This window comes from Hippocampus zosterae, chromosome 7, assembly GCF_025434085.1.
Source record: "Hippocampus zosterae strain Florida chromosome 7, ASM2543408v3, whole genome shotgun sequence".
NCBI classification, from domain to species: Eukaryota; Metazoa; Chordata; class Actinopteri; order Syngnathiformes; family Syngnathidae; genus Hippocampus; species Hippocampus zosterae.
In genome coordinates, this window is record NC_067457.1 from 20,362,876 (window position 1) to 20,385,638 (window position 22,763).

The following is a 22,763-nucleotide window of genomic DNA, read 5'->3' on the forward strand; positions in this document are numbered from 1 at the left end:
TTGCTATTTAAGTTTAAACTAAATTATAACGGTATATGAGGCTGCATCCTTATGGCCCCGAGACAAAATGTTTCATACCAACACATCTGTAATCATTGTTTTGAGGGAGTGACACCTAAATTTAAAAATAAAGGTCAAGTTGCACCACCACAAAAGACACGTTTCTTCGAATCTGAAAACTGGATAATCTTCTTGTCATACAACCGACAACCCAGTTCATACACTGTCCTGTAAATGACATGACCTTCTTAATTAAGTCACCAATGAGTCACATTCCATTCAAATGAGTATACCCCACCCTCTTCAACCGCCCCAGCAAACATGTCTGTCTTTTGTCACAGACTCCGCCTTTGAAATTATAAAAAAAAATAAGAAATAGGGGCGGCCCGGTAGTCCAGTGGTTAGCACGTCGGCTTCACAGTGCAGAGGTACCGGGTTCGATTCCAGCTCCGGCCTCCCTGTGTGGAGTTTGCATATTCTCCCCGGGCCTGCGTGGGTTTTCTCCGGGTGCTCCGGTTTCCTCCCACATTCCAAAAACATGCGTGGCAGGCTGATTGAACACTCTAAATTGTCCCTAGGTGTGAGTGTGAGTGTGAATGGTTGTTCGTCTCTGTGTGCCCTGCAATTGGCTGGCAACCGATTCAGGGTGTCCCCCGCCTACTGCCCGGAGACAGCTGGGATAGGCTCCAGCACCCCCCGCGACCCTAGTGAGGATCAAGCGGTTAGGAAGATGAATGAATGAATGAATAAGAAATAGTGACAGGCATCACCTAATTGGATAAATGTATTTCAGTCAACTTTCAAGGCGCACTATTTCCCCGACTGCGGCAGAATACTTGCATTTTCCTCTCTCGCCATCTTGTTGCTCGACAGTGCAAGCGGAAGCAATATCTTCGGCGGAGGGAGAGCGGGTGTGGTTCGGATTTAGCAGCCCTTAAATTTTTTTCACAGAAGCTAAAAGAGATTTCCCCACCTAACGGGAACAACGGTGGTGCCATTGGATTCTGGTATGGATATCTATCTTCGTATATTTGGCGTCGAAAGTATTTACACCGTGTCACTTTGCCGTTTCTGGGAGAAAATCATCTTTGGCGAGGGAGGGGGCTCCGGTGAGGTTTTCTGATTTTTGGCTGGCAGCACGGCAGGTTTAGTATGGTGGCGCCCGGATCTATATTTCAGACGTCCAGGCTAGCTAAGCTACGAAAACTGGCAACAACCCCTTTTTGAGAATCACGCTTGGAATAGTAGACTCGGGTTACAGTAGGGACACCCCCGATTAGTTTTGAAATAAGCGATCGCTTCTGATATTTGACGCAGACGTTTCCAGTTGTGTTTGTTTACGTTTGCTAGTGATCCGATTAGCAGTTAGCACATTCGAGGTAAGCAGTGGGAGCTAACGAGGATTACCGTAACGCCATTAATGGCAATCCAAAAATGTTCGCACGTTTAGACGCCCGGTGGCTGAACTTCGTTGTTGGGTTTGGTTTCGGTAGTCTGTTATGTGTGGAGTTGACCCCCACCACGAGAGGAGGAGTCATGGAAGCAAAAAGCGGGGCGGAGGAGGGTAGTTTCTCATCGGAAACCCAGGCAGGCTGCGAGATCGGAACTTGGCCGTGGTACGGGGGAGGGGGAGAAATATGCCTTTGAAGTACTTTGCCACTCAATGGTGAATTGCGCTAGTTCGGGCCTGGAAATACCCACCGGTTTTCTCTCTCGGCCGGGGGTGGAGACTCGGCATTCCCCCCCTCTCAGCTACTTTCGCGAGCAAAACAGACGTTTGAAGTGAGGGAAACCTGGCCCAGGTAAATTGGTGCAAAGGGCAGTGGCTTTCCATCCGAGAAACGCCGCCATCGCCTGTAACCGAGTAGGACACCGTGTTTAAGGAATGTTGTTTTTTATTTCCTCCGTCTGACTGGTCTTTTTTCTTTTTTTTCACAGACCTAACTGCTGTGCAGGCCGAGGGCAGGCGAGAACAATGGCTACCCAGTGTAAGTTTTGAAAAACATTCCTTAAGCTTTTTGGGGGTGAACCTATGCCACCCTATTTACTTGCTGATAACAAACGCCCACTTTTCTTGAACATGAAAAAAAACACTTGAATATAATACTACTGGTGGAACAACTCGTCATTGCTGACAGTTTGACATCCAACTCAATATCTTGCCACACAATTGACTTCAATGTAACCTGGAACAAGGCATTTTACATTCACTGTGGAGGTCTGACTCAATTTAGGCCAGCATGTTTTAATGTTTGAGATTGTATGTATATTGTCATCAATGGTGGGAGGCAACAGTGCAAATACTTTCTTACTCTCCCAGATATTTCAGGTGTCAGACTTGGATATTCATTTAATTTCTACAGGAATGAGTTGACATGTCGCGTGCCACAGACGATCTTCCGCCTTGTGCGCGCAGTCTGACAGACCGACAGTGTTGGAGCGTACACTAAAATGTTGGCCGCATCTGCGAGGATATTGGGTGCACTGTTGCGCTTTAAAGATGTCAAACTTGTTTTCATTATGTGAAAGATCTTAGTTACGGTTGCCCTCAGGGACCTTGGGGAAACCACAAAAATGTATTATCGCTTAGGGTGTAACATATGTTAGAAGTCATGGTTCGGGATGTACTTTAAAGTTGGTACAGTCGGGAAGAAAAATGCAGGTACAGTAAAACCTCTGTTTTACTGTTCGACCGTCTCTGTTCTCGACCAAAAATTCTGAATTTTTTATGCCTCGGATGACTACCGAATTTCGGTTCTCGAACAAACTGAGCGCACTTGAATGCATCACTTGACTCCTCTCGCCTTCCTTACACGAACGAGGAAGTGACGCTTCCTCGGGTAGACGATATTTTCCTTTTCAGAAAGTGCAAATTAAATTGTCCTCTTTTTAGGAAACATGCAGACAAGCGCAAGTTGTTGTTCAAGTTGCTGTTGATGACGGCAAACATTTTCCCCTCTTTAGCTGATTTGATGGAGTTGGACATGGCGATGGGAGACAGTAAGGCTGCAGTGAGCCAGTGGCAGCAGCAGTCTTACCTGGACTCAGGCATCCAGTCTGGAGTCACCACCACAGCACCGTCTTTGAGTGGCAAAGGAAACCCTGACGTCGAAGACGATGATCCGACTTTGTACGACTGGGAGTTCAACCAGCCCTTCACTCCTGAGACGACGGGTACCTATGACCACGCAACATTTAACGTCATCCCAGTTGGTAGCCGCCATTAACTTTTATGTTTTTTTTCTCCTTACCGTAGACATTGAAGGCTACGCCATGACCCGTGCCCAGCGGGTGCGTGCGGCCATGTTCCCTGAAACCTTGGAGGAAGGCATCCAGATTCCGCCGACACAGCTTGATGCCACTCATCCCACTGCAGTGCAGCGCCTGGCCGAGCCCTCTCAGATGCTGAAGCATGCGGTGGTCAATCTCATCAACTACCAAGATGATGCGGAGCTGGCCACTCGGGCCATCCCCGAGCTTACCAAGCTGCTGAATGATGAGGACCAAGTAAGTAGAGGCGACTTGGCTATGCAGCAACGACAAGAACCCGCCTGTATCACTTACCCTTGCTTTTCTTCCAGGTTGTGGTGAACAAGGCAGCTGTAATGGTGCATCAGTTGTCAAAGAAGGAGGCCTCTCGCCACGCGCTGATGCGCTCACCGCAGATGGTTTCAGCGGTTGTTCGAGCAATGCAGAATACCGGCGATGTGGAAACTGCTCGCTGCTCTGCCGGGACCTTGCACAACCTTTCCCACCACCGCGAGGGGCTCCTTGCCATCTTCAAGTCTGGAGGGATCCCTGCCCTGGTCAAGATGCTGGGGTCAGTAACAAACGGTGGTGTGACACAGATGCATTTTGCACCAGGAACTTCTTTCCTGAGGATAAAGGATAAAGGGCTTCATGGTACAGACAAACTATTATAATCCACACCACCATGTGTGTATTTCATAAGAGCAATCATTTGTCCTTTTCTTAAGAGGTGACCCTCTGCTACAGTTAATTGGTCATATGCTCAAAACTAGGCACTAGTCATCTAAATGGAAATGCAGGCTCTATGTGAGCCTTTCATTTAAAATCACATAATTCAACAGTTGGCCGCTAAAATTCCTCCCTAGTTCAAAGCAGGTTGTCACAACACTGATCATTTGTCTAAAATTGGACATACGAGTCTTGTGTGCAGCATTTGTAATGGCTTGAATTGTCTTTTAGCTCACCGGTGGACAGTGTGTTGTTCTACGCCATCACCACGCTCCACAACCTCCTGTTGCACCAGGAAGGAGCCAAGATGGCTGTCCGCCTGGCTGGAGGACTACAAAAGATGGTGGCTCTGTTGTCCAACACCAACGTCAAGTTCCTCGCCATCACGACGGATTGCCTTCAGATACTTGCTTATGGCAACCAGGAAAGCAAGGTCAATACAATATTTTTTTTATCCGTATTGATTAGTTTGTGTGTTTAAATGCTGACTTAATATCATGCGCAAAGTACTTTCAAGTTTTGATAAGTTGCAAAAGTAGTACTTCCATGTACATTTGTCTTTGTAGTTGATTATTCTGGCCAGTGGTGGTCCCCAAGCCCTGGTCAACATCATGAGGACCTTCACTTATGAGAAACTCTTGTGGACCACAAGCCGAGTGCTCAAGGTCCTCTCTGTTTGCTCCAGCAACAAACCTGCAATAGTCGAAGCCGGTAAGTTCGTCTCAGGGGTAGAAAAATGCAAAAGGATTCAAATACAGAGGCAAATGTCATCCGGTTTTATCGGCTTTTCTAGTTCTGGCTTGTCTGGTTTGTTGTTATAGCCTAAATGGTAGAATGAATGTGTGACGATTGGTTTGATTTTCTGTGTGTAGGAGGCATGCAGGCTTTGGGACTCCATCTGACTGACCCCAGCCAACGTTTGGTTCAGAACTGCCTCTGGACTCTGAGGAACCTTTCAGATGCTGCCACAAAGCAGGTACAATACACTTCGTCTTCCAAAAGACAGTTTTTCCCCCCCTTCATGCTTCCATGACTGGCAATAGCAAATGAGTAACACGAATGACAAAATGTGACTCAACCTCTTGTAGGAGGGAATGGAGGGTCTGCTGGGGACGCTGGTCCAGCTGCTGGGAAGTGATGACATCAACATCGTGACATGCGCTGCTGGCATCCTCTCCAACTTGACCTGCAACAACTACAGTAACAAACTCATGGTTTGCCAGGTACAATCCACCCCCACCCCCAACTTATAAACGGTGTTTCCCAACCTTTGAGACAAATTCCATATTTTACATTCGCAAAGTGTCCTATGATCTATGCTACCAAATTTTGACCCGTATCAGGTGGGAGGTATTGAGGCCCTTGTGAGGACAGTCCTCAGGGCGGGAGACAGAGAGGACATCACAGAGCCAGCTGTCTGCGCCCTGCGCCACCTCACCTCCCGACACCAGGATGCGGAGATGGCGCAGAACGCCGTTCGCCTTCATTACGGCCTGCCTGTGGTTGTCAAACTACTGCACCCCCCATCTCACTGGCCACTCATTAAGGTCTTCTACCTTTTGACTCCACAGCCGGCTTTCAAGTTCTCCCCCAGTTTTAATTCCGATTAAAGTGTTTTTTTTTTTTCTCTCCCTCTCTCTTCTTCTCCTCCCCCTCCTCAAACCAGGCAACAGTTGGTTTGATCCGCAACCTGGCCCTTTGCCCGGCTAACCACAGCGCTCTTCGAGAGCAGGGAGCCATTCCGCGTCTGGTCCAGTTACTTGTCAGAGCTCACCAGGACACACAGAGGCGCACCAGTATGGGAGGCACCCAGCAGCAGTTTGTGGTGTGGAACCAAGGCCACTGAAACAATTATTTCGTACTTGCTTGGGCTGGGCAATATAACCTTAAAATGCGATACAAAAAGCAAATAACAGATCATGATTGTGTTCTGTATTGCATTGTAACAAGGTTTGACTGTAAATGGGCACAATTTCTTTGGTAGTGGTCAATGAAGTCGCCAGTTTTTGAAGAATGCATCATAAATTAATTGGAAACGTAGCTAAATAAAGCAACCAACTTGTTCAATTGGGAACGCTCACTGCTTGTGCAAACTTGCTGTGCACATCAGCACGGATTGGGGTTTGAACAATTCAAGTGTGACCAAAAAAGGATTGCAACAAAAAAAAACATTTTCTGACCATTTTAAATGGATTAATCGCCACGCCCATATGCACACGTGTTCAGACTCTTTCCAAGGTTTGCTAAGAATTTCGCCCTCATACAGGAAGGTGTGCGAATGGAAGAAATAGTGGAAGGCTGCACAGGAGCGCTGCACATCCTGGCACGAGATGTCCACAACAGAATTGTCATCAGAGGACTCAACACCATTCCACTCTTTGTCCAGGTGAATTCAAAAATCGGAATACAGCAAAAGTGCTTGGCATCGGAATAGCCGGTTGGAATGGGTTGCGCACGAACTAGCGCTGACTGTTGTGCACCTGTCCAGTTGCTGTATTCTCCAGTGGAGAACATCCAGCGCGTGGCTGCCGGCGTGCTGTGCGAGCTGGCTCAGGACAAGGAGGCCGCGGAGGCCATTGAAGCCGAGGGAGCCACCGCGCCGCTCACGGAGCTGCTGCACTCTCGCAACGAAGGCGTCGGTCAGTGGATTTGCTCCCGTGGCGACGAACGACCTTCTCGTGGGTCCAACTGTCACTTAACGCCTCATCATCCTTCTCCCCTATAGCCACCTACGCAGCAGCTGTACTGTTCCGCATGTCCGAAGACAAGCCCCAAGACTACAAGAAACGTCTCTCGGTGGAGCTGACCAGCTCTTTGTTCAGAACTGAGCCCCTGGCCTGGAATGAGGTGCTTACAACAGCTGATCAGAATGGTCGTGTTGTGGTTATATAAATATTGACTCCCAGCAAGGGCAATTATTGTTCTAATGCACAGTTGTTGAAGCAAAGTATGACTCAAGTACGCTGGTTCATTCATGGTTATTTTTTCTTCCACCCAGACTGGAGATCTTGGATTGGATATGGGGGCACAAGGAGATCCTTTGGCTTACAGGCAGGACGGTGAGCACTCTTTCACAGTACTTCTGTATTGAGTCAAAATATTAGTTACGAGAGAGCTTCAGATACGACACTACTCAAGTGAAGTTGGGGGGGGGGGGGGGACCACATTTACAGAAACCAGACTTGATAAAAGTTTCGGAATACATTGCATTTCCAGACTAGAAATGAAACTTCCTCCTGTCTCTCTTTTTGCAGACGGCGCATACCGGACATACCCTGCAGGCTACGGTCAAGACACCCTGCTGGACCCCATGATGGAGGGGGCAGACTACCACGCAGACACTCTGCCCGACCTGGGCCACCACACCGATCCCCTACCAGACCTCGGTCACAGCCAGGACCTGATGGACAGCAACCAGCTGGCCTGGTTTGACACTGACCTGTAGGATTGGTGAGAGCAACTTCTTTCGCCCAACACACAATTGTCCTGTTTAAAGCCAATTTTATCTTAAAATACTATTTTAAGTGGCTAACTTATTGAAACATTGTTCTATGCTTTTTTTTTCAGTTGTGTTCCAGTAGAGCCTGCATTGTGATTGGGCGTAACCTGTCTTGTCTGAAGCAGCGTTTTGAATGGCTGTGTAAAGTTGTGAAGGTATTGGAAGGAACAAGGTTTAGTGGAAAGTGCCTGACACCAGAAAACAAAGATGATGGCTGCCATGGGAATGTTTTAAGCAAGTTGAAAACTGGGTTGGGTGGGGGGAGAGGCTTTAAAGTATCTGGGAGGAATGCGACATCACAAGATGGAGGTCTCGGCACAGGTTACCTGTTTGGTTGAGTGCACATGAATTGAATCTTAAAGTTGGAAACGCATCTTTTAGGCTTGCCTGTATTATCCTTTTTCAGTTCTACTTTTTGTATTCTATTTTTTTATTTCTTTTTGTATTACTCATTCTGTCATGGTACTGACCCAGCTTGCCTTCACACTAGCCATCTTAATTTTCTCTCCAGTGCTAATCACTTTTTTAAACAGACATATATTACATGTAGTGTTAAGTTATAGTGATATACTTTTTTTGGGGGGGTTATGGCCGAATGTGTAGAACACTAATAATCAGTTGTACTCTGACTTAAAAATGTAACATTGTGTAGTTTTTTTTTAAAATAATGAAATGGAAGATGATACATTCTTAATAAATGCTTCTGTAAGCATAAACTGTCAGTATCACATGTTCAAAAGAGGTGAAACGTGGGTCAAACTGCGAGATTTGTTGGGGATCAATCTAGAGAAAAGTGTTTTATATACATTCACTGGTAGGTTACTATTTAGTATGCCATCATTGGGTGTGACTTGGAAAAAGCAGTTGGCGCTATCAAAAGGTAACCAGGTTGACAAACCAGTTAAGAGTCCTGCTGTGTTTCTTTTGGAGACGAGGTTGTGACACAGCTGAACAATAAAGTCAATTTATTTCATTTAGTGTCTGTCCTTTCTTTCATTCTTATTTGAAGTAGGCTACCGATACTTGCGAGTTTGAGCTTTGTAAACTGGACAGTATTGTTACCAACTGCACCTGTGCCATTTTTAAATGGTCTGGAGGAAGAGCGGCAGATAATTTAGATGTACTATACACACACCGTGCAATACACTGAATACGTTAAAGGCTCGGGGATGTTTCTCATTCAGTCAGTAGGTGGGGGTAAGTGGCTGTCAAATTCCGAACATCTAAAATGGGGGGGGGGGGGGGGGGGTGCTCCAATGGAATTATTCATATTTAACATCAGATGCACACACTATTTGTAGACCGAATGGCTCGAGAGGCACCTTTTAAATAGTGGTTTACTGTTACATAACGGCATATGTTATAGTGCTCTGATTTTAGGCAGAGGATACATGAAAAATAAAAATATTTGACAATGAGTGAAATTAGTTGGTTTGAAGTCTACTTGGTCCCGGTGTGCTGCCCCCTGGTGAGCAGGTTGCAAACCTGCACTTCACAACACTAAAATTCATGCCTCAAGTTTTGCTCCTTTGACTGCAACGCCTTCGGCGCTCATGCAAGCTTGGTATCGCGAATTGGATTTGCGTTGAAACGATTTTGCTCGACTCTGCACTTCTATGATGGCATGATGCCAATCACGCCATTATCAACAGCCATGTTTGCGAGTCATGCCCAAGCCTCTCTGCATTGCGCTCATCCGTCTCAGGATGACCTCTTCTGAACCCATCCAGCCTGTAAACCTAGTACAGATGACAGCATGGCAATGACGCCCAGTAGCTGATGTCACCATCTCCATGCTTCCTCCCTTGAATGAAACAATGCCTTCTGGCACCACAATGGCCACTTTCTTTTCATCTTTATGAATAAAGACTCCATGTCTTTAACTGCTTGGAGATTTCGCCACTGGTGTTTTAGATCTCTGCTCCAAAGGTCAGTGATTCCATGAGCGCTTAGCAGAGAGGGCTCACAGGGCTCAAGTACATTTATATAGGGCACAGTTACAGCCCACCACGTGAATTTTTGTGGCCTACTGAAGCCAATAAAGCGTGACTACTTCCTATTTCTTGCTAAACGGCTTTGTCGTTTTCATTTAGGCATAAAATCAGTACGAAAACTTTTTTACAGCTATTACAAAACATTTTCACAATACCTGAACGTAAATTGGCTCAGATTCCTGAAAATACAATTGACCCTCCCCACCTCCAAAACCGTCTGTAGCTAGCGACAAGATGAAAGCAAAACACTAATTTCGTATTTAAAAAAAAAAAAACCCTCCACAACTTACTTCACCATAGTAACTCGGCACCAAGATGCCACGAAAACGCACTGAAAGGAAATGACATGAATGTATTCCAGCACTGCCCCGCCCACAAAATAATGTTTATAAAAAAACAAGACATAGATAGTACAAACAAAACTAAGGAACTATTTCATTTCACCTCCTTTGGGTGTGTGTGACATAGCCACCAGGAGCAGTATAATACACTCATGAGACAAGAGTTTTACAAATCCTGTCAGTGATATCAATCATTTGGAGAGGATAAAGAATATATGCATCAGAGTGTTTTGTCAGCACACGAGTTGATGCACTCACACTGCCAAATAGACACTATTAGAAAGCCTCTCTATTTATTCTGTCTATTCCACTAATAATTATTTTTTAAAAAGACACCAAAGCATCCCATGAGTTCTCATCCTGTAGGAACAAGAAGGAATTCTTTTCTCCCTCCCCAGCGTCAGATATTCAGCTGCCTGCCCGCGTGGGGTGTCTCGGTGGAGATCCACATTCCTGCCGGGATTCTAAGATATCTGCCGTGTGTCTGTCCCACAGCTCTCTTGCATTGGTACCATTGTTTCTCCCCACCCTGACCCCACCGAAGCTCCTCCTCCTCCACCTTTCCGCCCCGAGAACAAATCCGAGTCTCTGTTGTGTGCCCGCGGACACGAGCAGTATGTGGTCAACCCACTCTGGGCATTCCTGCACCCTGCCTCTGTCAGGGCCAGTGGGACAGAGACAAGGACGACTGTGTACTGTGGGATAGGAGTGAACAAACATGGCTGACCCCATTTGCACTGGAACTCTATTTGAAGTGAATCTCTGCGGGGTGCTAACATCTGATGTTTATTTCTGAAAGTGATTTAATTACACCAAGTGCTGCTAAAAGACAGTTTCTTACAGTTCAGGGCGGAATGATTTTTTTCTCCCCTCCTCATCAATAGTTAATATTTGCATTTTTTCCGCCCCCAAGGTCTTTTTGCCATGGATTTTTTTTTTAAACAAGCACAAGCAAATAAACACACAAAGTACTGAACTCATCCCCACGATGTAAATAAAAAATAAAAATATATACCCTGCTTTAGATGCGCAAGTGTAATATTTGCCTGACACGGCATTTGTGCGTCTTAACTCAAAAATATGTTTTCCAACTTAGCAAATGAAGGCATACTCCAAAACAAAAAGTCATCTGTTCTGAAATATTAATATTCCGATGCTGCTTGGGTGTAATTCCGGGCCGACTGACCCCCACAACAGACCGGGCTTTGTCTGCTAGCTGCTGCAGCGCAAAAACTTGCAATCCAATGGCACCAAAACAAACAGCTTGAGATTTAGATAAAAACTACCTAAGCTGCTCTAAAAACTAATATAAACACACACACACGATATGCATGTCATCGATGCGCTTTTTACAACCCCTTGGTTGCCCCCACCTGCATCGCAGTTCTGAGGTTGTACGCCTGTCAAACAAAGTCAGCTGAGGTTGGCTGCAGCTCACCCGTGACCCTACTTGATTCTCTCCTCTTTCATCTCAAACCGCTTCAAACAACAAAGCGTGTGACGGAAAAGTGGTTAGGACTGCACGACTGTCCGTGTTTTATGTTATGTGTTGTGTTTATTATTTTACTTTATGTTAACTGTTTTGTAAAGCGCTTTGTTACAGCTGCCGCTGTTGTGAAAGCGCTATAGAAATCAGCATGTATTGTATTGTATTGTACTTGATACAATAGATATCGAAAATTGATGAATGTCTGTGTTGCGTGAGCCTTTAATTTAATTTAATTAAGACCACTGAGAGCCATTGGATCTGGATTGTTGACCCCGAAGAGAGCCGAAGGCAGATGGCAAAAGGAACAATGGCCCGACCCATTACGAAGGGCGGCAGCGACTGACACAGCCACTGTTGCTCCAAAGAATGCTTGGAAGCGTGCCAGAGATGGACCTCACCCTCCCCAATGTCCACTATCCCATGGTGCAACTGGCCTGCTTGGGCGACACCTTCAAGAGCATCAGAGGGGAAGCAAACAAACAAGCAGTGCCACCATCGTCTTTGGAGCTTAGAAGGCTACCGAGAGGTTGGAAGAGGAAGAACCCCACCCCGGGCGAGCGCAACTTGCATGGCTACGGCGAGCACCTCAGGGCTTGGCAAGAAGAAGAACCCGGGACTCATGGATTCTTTTAGCAAGATCTTTGGAGGGGACAAAAAGAAAAGGAGCAAGGTGGGCAGCAATGCAATTAAAAGGGGTGGTCTTTTTTTCTCCCCCCCAATTACCATTTCAACGATGGTTTGCACGCAGGTCAACTTTACTGCTTTCAAAAAAAAAAGTATATATATACATATTTAACATTTTATACTGACGCATCATTTCAAACTTTAAGAAGTTCTAATTGATTTAAATTACTCACTCAATGCACGCCACGTGTTGCACTTTCAGCAGCCACAATCTACATAATCATAAGAATTGTTCTTGTGGTTGGAATTGCCTCATGCTGGGAGATGTTTCAAATATTTTGTCCTCTGCTGCTTAAAGAAAAAAAATAAAATGATGCAACAGTTTCACAAAGCCACACACACCAAAAAAGGGGCCAAATTCTGATACACTTTGTGCATGAGATCTCATTAAATTAGCTCAATATGCATTTTACTGCATTGCCAAATGTAGTTTTCGCCCATATTGTCATGTTATGTTATGTTATGTTTGGAATGCCATCTGATCTGAATAAACATGATTGCTAATGATCACATTTTAATTGTTGTCCCTCGTAGGGGTCATTCAGAGGTCACCTGGCCGCATCACCCCAACAGGCCTCTGCCCGCCGCAGGACCAATGAAAATGCTGTGGTCCAGTTCTTCCGCAACATTGTATGTTTCATATTTAAGGGCTAAAATACACGCACTCAAAATATATATATAAAACGGAGTGCAATTCTCATGGTGTCAACTGTGTTAGCCTGTGATATTTCTTTTTTAACTTCTAAGAAAAATGACGTGGCTGCTGCAGCCAGTGCAGTTGGTCACAGCCTAAACATAATTTGCCAATAATGCATGTATTTGGTTATTTATGCTATTTCAGAGTCTGAGCTTATACTGTAAAATAACCTTTAACGCGCAAACAAGGCTACCCTGTGGAATACCATATTGAACATTTTAGATGTCTCCATATGAAATCAGGGCAATTCAAAACATCTATGCTGCTCTGACTGAGAATCGTATTGGATTAATGCAAAAGTGTAGTTTAGTCTCCTCCAAATATTTTATTGCTGAAGTGGCAATCAGTTACTCTGTTCTTTCTGGTCTTTTATTCTCCTCAGATTTCCTCGCCTCGTCCGAAATCCAAGGTAAGTGAAGTATTTGTGGTGTTTAATTGATCAACACTGATTTCTAGCATTTTGTTAGCTTTACCTTTCCAGGACACCAAATGGGGACATGCAGTGAAAGGAACTCCATCATGCTTTGTTTTGAAACTAATCCTAGTGAATGGGAGCCTCATTACCGTCATCGCAAAGTGCCATCTCCCCTCATAATACGGTTTTCTTTTTGCAGTGGAGGGAAGTCTTTGGCTTGGTATGTCAACATAAAGTCACTTTTTTGAAATTAACTTTTTTTTGTGTGCATGTGTGTGAGTGCAATGTTGATTTTTTTTTTAATGCATGTTTGGTTTGCACACAACGTTGCTAACATCAAAGCACTTTTGGCCACGCAACTGCTTTCCTCACTCAGCCGACAGATTTTTTTTTAAACTTGATCAGATCTCGGACAGAAGTAAAATTAAAGTATTGCGGTATAAACTTGAACTTAAGCATTGTTTGCTGTGTTTTAGATTCTACACAGACCCGCAAAAAAAACACAAAATGAGCTTAGAATTCTATTGGATGGAATATTGGTCTGGCTGGTTAGTGAGTCTGTTTTCATGATTTTGAGTGTTCCCCATAGTTCAGATTTAAAAAAAAAAAATCTAATTTCCTAGCACACAGTCCATTTTTTTTACTCAGACAAGTGAAAACATACAAAATTTTGTCTTAATCATGGTTCTGTTCCAATTGCAATTTCAGTTTCCCCCGTTTGCTTCCATCACAGAGCGATACTCAGCTTCTTCGTGACTTTGATAAAACGCTCGACTCTTAACGAACCACAACCGGTAAAACATTTTCTTGTAGGGTTGACAAGAATTGTCATCGTTATAATTTCACAACTCTCTCCCTTTCTCACGTCAAGAGGACCCGACATTCCATCTGCATCCTATTTGTATCTTCTCACGTGTCAGATGCCGTCTTGTACTTGTGATGTGACACTGACCGACTCTTCCCCCCCCACCCCCCCCCCCTCGCACCCTTCCTTCGCTTTGGTCCCGTCACACAAAAGACACCCTCCACTTGTCATTCAGTCTCTTTCTCCTTGTAGGTTGCTGTTACTGCAATTCACTGCTCACTTTTAGGAACATTTGAGATCCGGGCACTCAGTGGAATAATTCTTTTTTTTTTTTTGTCATGAAATATTGATCAATCATATCAACGCGTCTATTTTAGTTTGGTGTCACCATCACTCTATCTTGCGGTTTTACTTCCCGACAGCGAATTCCTGAAGGTTCACTTGGGATTCTTCACTCCACCTTAGACAACAGATTCATGTCGACAATTTCAGCATACTGTTGCTGATCGACTTATTCCCCCCCCCCCCCCCCGACCCCCACCCCACTATGGATTTAAACCAAAGTGATTTAAAAAAAAAATATTCGTGTATCGGAAGTAGGTGAAAGATGGTTTTCGGTGACCTTATGCGGAATGTTTTCTAGGCTTCGTCAACACGTGCAGAGAGCACAAAGTCACCAGTCAGACGACGCAGGGAGCAAAGCACACTGTCCAGACTCTTCAACCTGGTGAGCAACATTATATCCCCCCCCCCACTCCTGACAATCCCCCTTCTACACGCAATAGTGATCTCTTTAAAAGTGAACCACCTCATGAAAGCTTTCCAATCTGTGTTGACATCAGTGACGCTCTCAACCGAAACCAGTGAGTAGCAGATCGCTAAATATGAACCCTCATTTAGCCTGGCGAGTCACACTATCATGTCATCATCATCATCATCTTTTTTTTTTACACACTCATCAATTTAACGCATAACGGCACTTTTTTTTTTCTCCATTTGGATGAATCCCACTAAATGTGAACAATTTTGACAATCACATCTAAATTTCATGGGTCTCCGCAACTGTTTGACTGGAATTTTAAAGTCCCTGTCAAGTGAAAGTGACACACCACAGAGAAGCATGTGAACAAGGCCGTCAAATTTGAATGATTATGTCCCTAGTTGTGAGTGTGAGTGCGAATGGTTGTTCGTCTCTGTGTGCCCTGCGATTGGCTGGCAACTGATCCAGGGTGTCCCCCGCCTACTGCCCGGAGACGGCTGGGATAGGCTCCAGCACCCCCCGCGAGCCTAGTGAGGATTAAGCGGTTCAGAAAATGGATGGATGGATGGATAAAATTGTTCAAATTCAGAGGGCATATCCATTAAATGCATCAAACCATGCCCCACTGCAAAAAAAAAAAAGGATCGTATTTTGCAGCATCTTTCTCCTGGCTACTACCAATTCTCTTCACATGAGGATAATCTCTGAATTGACTTTACAGGGTCTTTAAATCACACCTCGTGGGTTCTTAGCAACCAATCGTCGCCGATAGAAAGTTTGTTTTATGCCTTTGTCGTCCCTAGGGAGAGACCAAGTCCCGCCCACCCCCCAAACGCTGGAGCACCATCTTCTGAGCTCTTCTCTATGCCCCAAAGCAGGAAGTCAAAGCAGATGGTGCGGCATGAGGGGGAGCAACATAAATTGCGGCAGACTCACAACCATTGTGTGTTAACACCCTAATACTGGATTTCTGTACCCACTCTCCACAGATGGAGACGGTTTCGTCCAAGTGCTTATTTAGCTTCTCTTTAAAAAGTCTGGTTACGCTTTGAATAGCGTATATATATATACGGTATATATATATTTATATTACTGTAAAAAAATCTCCCTGTTGATTATCATAGTCAGATGGTGCTAATGTTTGTACATGTTTTTCTATATCTGTCTGGTATTGTCCGTTTTGTTTTTGTTTTTTGGGGGGATACGATTGATCCTTTGTGTGTCTCACAGCATTCTATTAAAAAAAAACAAGCACATACACACACACACACGCTCAAAGGGTGAGCTTGTTAAAATATTCTTAAAACATAAGCAAAATTGTAACTGCTACACCCCAATGATTAATCATCTACAGGACAGTCAGAAAACTAATCGATCTGGTGAACATGCCCTTTTTCATTGCACTGTTGCCCACTAATCAAAGCCCCACAAATGAGTTGGTGGTATGCATGCTATTTATTACATTTGAAGACGTAACGTTTTGTGTGGTTTGCGGGGGGGAAAAATAGAAAGGTTTGTTGATCCGATGGTCCGTTTGCAAGTGGCTCAAAGGTTTTAGGGGGTGTAAAAAAATGTTTATGGTTTTAGAAAGGATGTGTCATTTTTAAAATGTAGTCTTCCTTGTGAATATTGTTGTCACTTCGAGATGTGTGCTTATTTTAATGAGTCAATGCCAAAGGGTGTTTTGGTGTTTTTATTAAAAATTAACACTTGTTGATTTTGTCATATTTGTGAACGTTTAAACATGCAGCCTAATAGAAACAAATACTTTAGTTTACTCCTTGCTATGTTCATTAAACTGCACTATTATATTAAAAGTTCTTAAGTCTGACAATTCGTCTGTCATTTTTTTACATTGTTTTTAACATTACATTTAAATGTGATGAAAGTGCTGCAGGCTGGTAATAAACTATGTCAATGTCTGCTAGCTTCATGCTTACACATAATGGGAAACACCATAGACAGGCTAATGAACAGCATCATCATTGCAGCTTTGTAACCCTTTAAACAATAGATATTTAAACACAAATGGTTCAGTAACATGAAAACAAATAACACTCATGAAAGATTCTTTGTCTTCCGCAAAGAATGAATGTTACTGCAGCTTAATGCCCTGGGAACGGATCCAACTACAATATTACAGTACACTGCTCCCAGATGGCTAAAGCACACACCAGAAGAAGCAAAATAATGTCCATTGAGTTTTAAAAAAATTACATTCTGTGCAATTTGTTCAATTCAATCATGACTTGTTTTTATAAAGAATAATAGTGTTACGGTATTTTTTTCATGAAAACATTGAGAGAAAAAAACATCCGTGAAAATGATTTTCATATACGGTACTTATAATTTTAGTATCCCAAGAGAATTTTTATTTCACTCTTTAGTCATTCCGTTAAAACATTGACGACAGGTACTTCAGTTTTGCAATGGTTCAAAAAGTCCAACTTCAATGGCGTGTCATGACTAACCTGCACTGGTCCAAAAGTTTCCATCCAAACTTAACTGCAGGAATGAGTGAGGGTCGCCGGTGGAAGATGACAAAACTGGCCAGAAATAATTCGTGTTACTTTCAAATATTACATAGAGTAATAACAGACCTTTAAACAACAATAGATGTCTAAAATCTGATTTGGTGAAAGTCGAATTTCAAATATCTCACACAGAACCACCCAGCGTTTGCGATATTGAAACAGAGCTTGTTGCTTGTCAGCAAACCATAACAAATTTTATATTTACGATTAGCTGAGCATTGTACATTACTGGATGTAATACATTTATCAATAAAACTCAAAAATGTGTTTGAAGTCTAATGCAGTGTCACACCGTTATCCCCGCTTGATAAACTTTCATATTTACCTCAAATTGCTTTTTACGTTCGACGGCGAGTTAGCCGGCTAGCCATTAGCCGGTGGTCCTTCGGTTCGGTTCGTAAGGTTCGCAGCGCATTCGATATGAGTTATTTTATAACTAACTAGCTTTAATAAAATATCTGGCTAGAACCTCACTGCCGCCGACTCGGTTGAAACAAAGAGAAGCCGTGCGTCCGCACGAATTCGAGTGTGGCAAGTTGTCAATGGTTCGTTAATTTGATGCAGGTGCGATCTTCGCGCGATGTATTCGTTTTTTGAAAATCCATAAATTGAAATTAACACAATCGAAAAGGATTTTTTACGAGACTTTGTGTCCATGTGTAAGGAGTACAAAGCAGAAGTACACAATTTTGCGTAAAAATGTGAGGAATAGAAGTACAAAATAGGCTTTAAAATAACGATCCCACGAAATGATAAATACCTCAAATTTCTGCATAGGTATTTTTACATCGTTACTTCACACCGCTGCGTTAAGCTGACAATTTTAATGCAAAGGCACATTAAAGGATAATAGACACTGAACAGGGGAGGATACTTTCAAGTTAATGAGCCTTCTTTAACACACAATGGCCACAACATTGTTCACAATTTAATGACAGTCCAAAACATAAACTCAAAAACTGTCTGATTGCCTTACTTGGCAATGAAAGGTCAGGTACAAGACAACCAGATTTTTTTCGATAGTGCTCTTTTAGTAGTGTATTTGATACCACTATCCATACTGGAAGATGTACCTCATTAGTATCCAGTGAGTGAACATTAAAAAAGGACTGTTTCAGTCGCATAAATAAAGGTGAGCAATAACCATTTTCATTAAGTAGTATTTTAAAAAAACTATGTTTTTCCTTCACATTGTGCAAAACAGTATATATATCTCCTTTCGCCTCTCAGATTTTCTTTAAACGTTGGAGTACTTGTACACACACACACACACAATTTTTTTTTTTTTTGCTAATTAAAGATTCATGCCCCCGTGACCCTTGTGGGTATAAGTGGATGGATGATATCAAGCCTCATAGCATTGAAGATACATTTTGCATGTAACTCAAGACAAAAAAATATCTATATCTTGATATAGATATTGACCATAGGTCTGGTCAATGATATTGACCATAGGTCTGGTCAATCATAAATTGCAGTACAAGTGCAGTTTCAAAGTTATGGAAGGTCCCTTTCCCTTCCAACCACATCTCAAAATGAAGTGAAAATCTTTGCGTCGAAGGGAAAATCCTTAGTTTAGATTTTACATGGAGTGACACTTCTAGATTCGAGACTCGCGTGGATGGTTTCAAACTACTTTTGTTTCCTCAAAGCTCTCTCCCGCCTCCTCTTTGTATGCATGGCCACCAGTGTCTAATTGTTGAGTTCTTAGTTCTTCCACAATCCCGGACACACTTCCCAGCAAACCGCTCATCCCATCCTCCATGTCCCCGTTGAAATCCACTTCCTCCACTTTCACTTGTCCTCCCATGGAGAGAAAGGCGTCCCCGCCGTCAAACGAGTAACCGTAGCCATCGTCCATGTCGGCCCGAGCCGAGCCCGCGTTGTTATCGGAGGAAGCGATCCTTTCGCATCTGGCTTGGTGCCTCAGGAAGCTGTCTCTCCAGATCACCTTCTTCCCGCACACGCCGCACTCGTAAGGCCGCAGCCCCCCGTGGGTCTTCAGGTGCTTGGTGAGATGATGTTTCATCTTGAAGGACTTGTTGCAAACGGGGCAGCCGAAAGGCCGCAGGTTGAGATGCTGCATCTTCACGTGGCGGTCGCGCATGCTCTTCAGCGTGAAGGCTTTGCCGCAGTGACAGAAATGGACTTTGCCCGAGTAGGGGGCGCTGGCCATGGCCACCGAGGATGACGACGACGACGGCGTTGGGGGTGACGAGGGTGGCGGCGGCAGACTGGCGGAAGAGGGCGGCAAATGGCGACTGGAGGACAGGGTTAAGGAGGAGCCGCTCTGCACCATACTGGTGGAGGGCCAGCTCCCCTCCGAGGCAGCTATGGTGAAATCGGGCGACGCGGGCACCAGGGGTCTCTGGGAAACCTGACCCGTCCCATCTTCAATCTCGTCATATGTCTCAGAGTGAAATTTGCCCTCTGTGAGACATGGCAAGCCCTCCTCGGCTTTAGCGACCACCTCCCCGTCTTGTGGTCTGGACTCTTGTTGAGACCAGGGACCTGCTTGCCACTGCACTCGGGCTAAAACGGCACAGGGTTCTCCCAAAGGGCTTTCGGCTTTATGACAAGGCGGCACGCTGGACAATATCTGCGATTTAGCTCGTACCGCCACCAAACTCAACTTCGTCGGGGCTCGTCTCGACTCTTCGCTCTCGACTAACATAGGCTGCAAGTCTCCTAGAGAAATGAAGAACCACGGGTTAGAAATTCTTTAAATGACCATGCTGTGAATATAGAATTCATTTATATTACGCTAATAGATTTAATATAAAATCTTTTCGCCGAACTTACCTATTTTTAGGATACATGAGGAAACTCGGTGCAAATAATAAAAAAATAAAAAAACAGGCAAACTCCACACAGAGATGTTCCTACAGAGAATCGAATCCAGATATCCTGACTGTGAGACGTGCTAACCACGAACACCACCTCATGCCAACTCTATAAAATGATTTTTAAAAAACTTTATGGACAATAGGAGAAAAAAAATATTGCACTTGGTATTTTCGTGAGCACACATTTGTATATGTGCTTAAAATTAGCGTTCATAGTAGCTTTTTTTTAAAGGAGTCAATTTTGGTGCCAATTTTGTTTTGTTCGTTTTGTTATTACAACAGATAATGACATTCAACCCCCCCCCCCACTCCCCAAAAAATAAAACGATTTTTTCCTCTGTTGTCAAGTTCAATAATATTGGAATGGAGTGACAGTTTGTCTTTTAACACTTTTTCTTTCAGTCTGATTGACAAGTTAAGCTACTGCCTGCGAGACAAAACATGCTTTACGCTAGCATCATAAATTGTCTTTATTTTTTTTTAAGTGTTGCGTGTTTAATCTTACCACAATGACCCGTTGGTGCAAATCCTTCTTTCTTCTCCACTGCCTCTTCTCCAATTCCTTCATCTGCCTCCAGCTCTCGTTTCTCATTCTTCTTCCTCTGCGGTGTGTCGCCGCCCTCACCGCCGGTGTTCCTTTCGCTCTGCCTGTCGACACTCTGCAGAGCTGCTCGAGGCTGACACCTGAGCTTCTGTTTCAATATCTCTGCGCTTGGGCAACCGTGGCCGAAATGGCTACTTTTGCCGTCGCAAGTCTCTTCGCAGCAGGTGTAATCGCTCTCGGCGTATGGGAGGGCATCCAGTTGGGAGTCGGCCAAGTGCTGCCCCGAGGAGGGCCGCGAGCTCCCCCATCTCGAAAATTGCTGCGGGCGCCTCCACGTCGCTAAAGGAGGCAAGGCGTCGGGTTTATGAGCCTCTTTCCTTCTCCCGTCTCTCTCGAGATACAAACAGTCGGTGCTGCTCGGCGACTGCTGTCTGGATGCGCCGCCGGCGTAAACTGCCGAAGCGTCCGGCGGGGTTACTTCTGCCGAGGGCCGGGGTCTTTTTAGGATCTCTGTGCATTTGTCTACGATGTGCCACATCTGGAGGAAACTGGCCACGGTGACGTAGTTGACGATGTCATCGTGAACGATACTCAGCTGGCCTGTGTACGCAGAACTTAGCACGCTCTCAAACGCTACTGGGTCCATGACTGACGGGAGGGAAACTGTTGTCACATTCTTCAGTAACACCTTAGGACAAACAAAAGACAGTATAGGATTCATGACCAACAATAACACAAGAAAGCACAGTTCTAAGTTTTCTCTCTTTCTAAAGCACCCTAAGACGCCACAAGATGACACTAAAGCACCGCCTAATAGAAAAATAGTACTTTGGTGAAGTTTGAACACGTCTCTCCCACTTTGACAAAACCATGACAATTAAAGCTAAAACACCCGTTTGTTGTGAGAGAATATTCTACAATTCAAACACTCTTATTTGAAAATGAAATAAATGAAACTGTATTAACACACAAATGCAGAATGCGAGTCCCACCTGGTCATGGAAGTAAGGCGAGGACGCAGCAAGCACACATCGGTGGGCCTTGAACACTTTTCCTTGCACGTGGATCGACAGGTCACACAGCCGTCCCTCCTCTCGCTGGTGATTCAGGTTGTCCAGGACAGCAGCACGCACAGATGGGAAACATACTTGCACAGTCAAAGCTGCCGGAACAGTCGTGGCGCTGGAGCTCGGATCCATCGTCACTTATGATACTGTTGGGAGAGGCATGAGGTCAGATGTGAATCCGATGTGTTCTAGATACTCAGTGGTGATCAAAGTTTATAATCACTTTAAATGTACGCAACAGGTTCCTGTGTTTAAAATTGCATTTATAGCTGGTTGATACTGTGCACTCGTATTTTGTATTGTTCGTGATTAATCGTTCAAAAAAGTAAAAAATAAAATAAAAAACAAACTCCCTTGTCAGGACCAACTATTGCGTCCAGAACCTTCCAATTGTCACCCATAAATACATTTTGTATTGAAATGAGGGCCAAATTGGAAAAACACACTCTTGTGTGTGTTCAAACGAACAAAACGCAACAAACAAACAATATCCTCGCTGAATGTGTGCACACTTGAATACCAGATGTGAACACTTAACAGCCACTAGCACATTGAGCTAACTGACAGCTTTACATAAAGCACCCGCAGCACAGTCGACACTGTTTGTTATCAATAAACGATATCAATGTCTAAGCACATATCTATTTGCTGTTTAGCAGCGCGACCCATGGCGTGTTGCTTCGTCTAAATTCCCTAATTAGCATCAATGCTAGTGTGTGGCTATGACGCTAGTTAGCTCGCAGTTATTTCCACTTACCTGTTCGAAATCTTTGCGCAACGCTTTTTTTATGACAAAAACGTCGCGTCTTCTGGCATCCTCGGTAGATTTATCATTCCCGAGTATAGTGTGTAAAATGTATTTTTTAAGTTGTTACACAAAAATAGTGTGACGAAGAAAGCGAAGCGGGTCCTTGTTGTTTACGACGCTGATGCACTGATGCTCATTGGCTGGCTAAAGAAGAGCACTACATTCTCCAACGTCATGAAGAAACGATTTCATTCCCTTTTCTTCCATGAGAATCAACCTAAAAGGCGTTTAATATGCTCACACTTTGGTTATTTTAAATGTTGGTGATAAAAGTAACACTTTACATATGTGACATTGGAGAT

General features: G+C 44.1%; 3 protein-coding genes across 9 annotated transcripts; 2 read left to right on the forward strand and 1 right to left on the reverse strand.

Annotated features, from left to right (window-relative positions):
* The first annotated feature begins 740 nt into the window (after positions 1-740).
* Positions 741-8,450, forward strand: LOC127604693 (catenin beta-1-like). Of its 3 annotated transcripts, none has more exons than XM_052071914.1 (17): positions 741-1,007; positions 1,939-1,988; positions 2,965-3,174; positions 3,257-3,507; positions 3,582-3,820; positions 4,210-4,411; positions 4,545-4,689; positions 4,851-4,954; positions 5,067-5,201; positions 5,322-5,525; positions 5,645-5,803; positions 6,245-6,364; positions 6,467-6,617; positions 6,704-6,825; positions 6,977-7,037; positions 7,233-7,428; positions 7,546-8,450. In XM_052071914.1, the coding sequence occupies exons 2-16, from the start codon at positions 1,976-1,978 to the stop codon at positions 7,421-7,423; spliced, it is 2,307 nt and encodes a 768-aa protein (XP_051927874.1). In that variant the 5' UTR covers positions 741-1,007; positions 1,939-1,975; the 3' UTR covers positions 7,424-7,428; positions 7,546-8,450. The 3 variants fall into 3 exon arrangements, with proteins under 3 accessions (XP_051927874.1, XP_051927877.1, XP_051927876.1); XM_052071917.1 differs by lacking the exon at positions 741-1,007 and adding an exon at positions 1,140-1,379; XM_052071916.1 differs by lacking the exon at positions 741-1,007 and adding an exon at positions 1,636-1,802.
* Positions 8,451-11,745: 3,295 nt separating this feature from the next.
* LOC127604813 (myelin basic protein-like) lies at positions 11,746-15,913 on the forward strand. 4 transcript variants are annotated; one of them, XM_052072127.1, is made up of 7 exons: positions 11,746-11,971; positions 12,520-12,615; positions 13,065-13,091; positions 13,297-13,317; positions 14,546-14,629; positions 14,745-14,765; positions 15,466-15,913. In XM_052072127.1, the coding sequence occupies exons 1-6, from the start codon at positions 11,870-11,872 to the stop codon at positions 14,745-14,747; spliced, it is 333 nt and encodes a 110-aa protein (XP_051928087.1). In that variant the 5' UTR covers positions 11,746-11,869; the 3' UTR covers positions 14,748-14,765; positions 15,466-15,913. The 4 variants fall into 4 exon arrangements, with proteins under 4 accessions (XP_051928087.1, XP_051928085.1, XP_051928088.1 ...); XM_052072125.1 differs by lacking the exon at positions 14,745-14,765 and having other exon boundaries at positions 11,747-11,971; XM_052072128.1 differs by lacking the exon at positions 13,297-13,317 and having other exon boundaries at positions 11,749-11,971.
* A 357-nt stretch (positions 15,914-16,270) lies between these two features.
* On the reverse strand, positions 16,271-22,544 carry zbtb22a (zinc finger and BTB domain containing 22a). 2 transcript variants are annotated; one of them, XM_052072107.1, is made up of 4 exons: positions 22,397-22,544; positions 21,579-21,786; positions 20,548-21,274; positions 16,271-19,884 (listed from the first exon to the last, which is right to left on the reverse strand). In XM_052072107.1, the coding sequence occupies exons 2-4, from the start codon at positions 21,783-21,785 to the stop codon at positions 18,824-18,826; spliced, it is 1,995 nt and encodes a 664-aa protein (XP_051928067.1). In that variant the 5' UTR covers position 21,786; positions 22,397-22,544; the 3' UTR covers positions 16,271-18,823. The 2 variants fall into 2 exon arrangements, with proteins under 2 accessions (XP_051928067.1, XP_051928068.1); XM_052072108.1 differs by having other exon boundaries at positions 21,579-21,799; positions 22,411-22,531.
* Positions 22,545-22,763: the final 219 nt, after the last annotated feature.

Coding starts and splice junctions, on each gene's coding strand:
- LOC127604813 (XM_052072125.1), top strand. CDS start 11,870: ATGGCTACGGCGAGCACCTCAGGGCTTGGCAAGAAGAAGAACCCGGGA. Junction 13,092..13,296: donor CGCCTCGTCCGAAATCCAAG/GTAAGTGAAGTA, acceptor TTCTTTTTGCAG/TGGAGGGAAGTCTTTGGCTT. Junction 14,630..15,465: donor TGTCCAGACTCTTCAACCTG/GTGAGCAACATT, acceptor TGTCGTCCCTAG/GGAGAGACCAAGTCCCGCCC.
- zbtb22a (XM_052072107.1), bottom strand. CDS start 21,785: ATGGATCCGAGCTCCAGCGCCACGACTGTTCCGGCAGCTTTGACTGTG. Junction 21,275..21,578: donor CGCCTTACTTCCATGACCAG/GTGGGACTCGCA, acceptor GTTTGTCCTAAG/GTGTTACTGAAGAATGTGAC. Junction 19,885..20,547: donor TGCACCAACGGGTCATTGTG/GTAAGATTAAAC, acceptor TCATTTCTCTAG/GAGACTTGCAGCCTATGTTA.
- LOC127604693 (XM_052071914.1), top strand. Junction 4,690..4,850: donor ACCTGCAATAGTCGAAGCCG/GTAAGTTCGTCT, acceptor TTCTGTGTGTAG/GAGGCATGCAGGCTTTGGGA. Junction 4,955..5,066: donor CAGATGCTGCCACAAAGCAG/GTACAATACACT, acceptor AACCTCTTGTAG/GAGGGAATGGAGGGTCTGCT.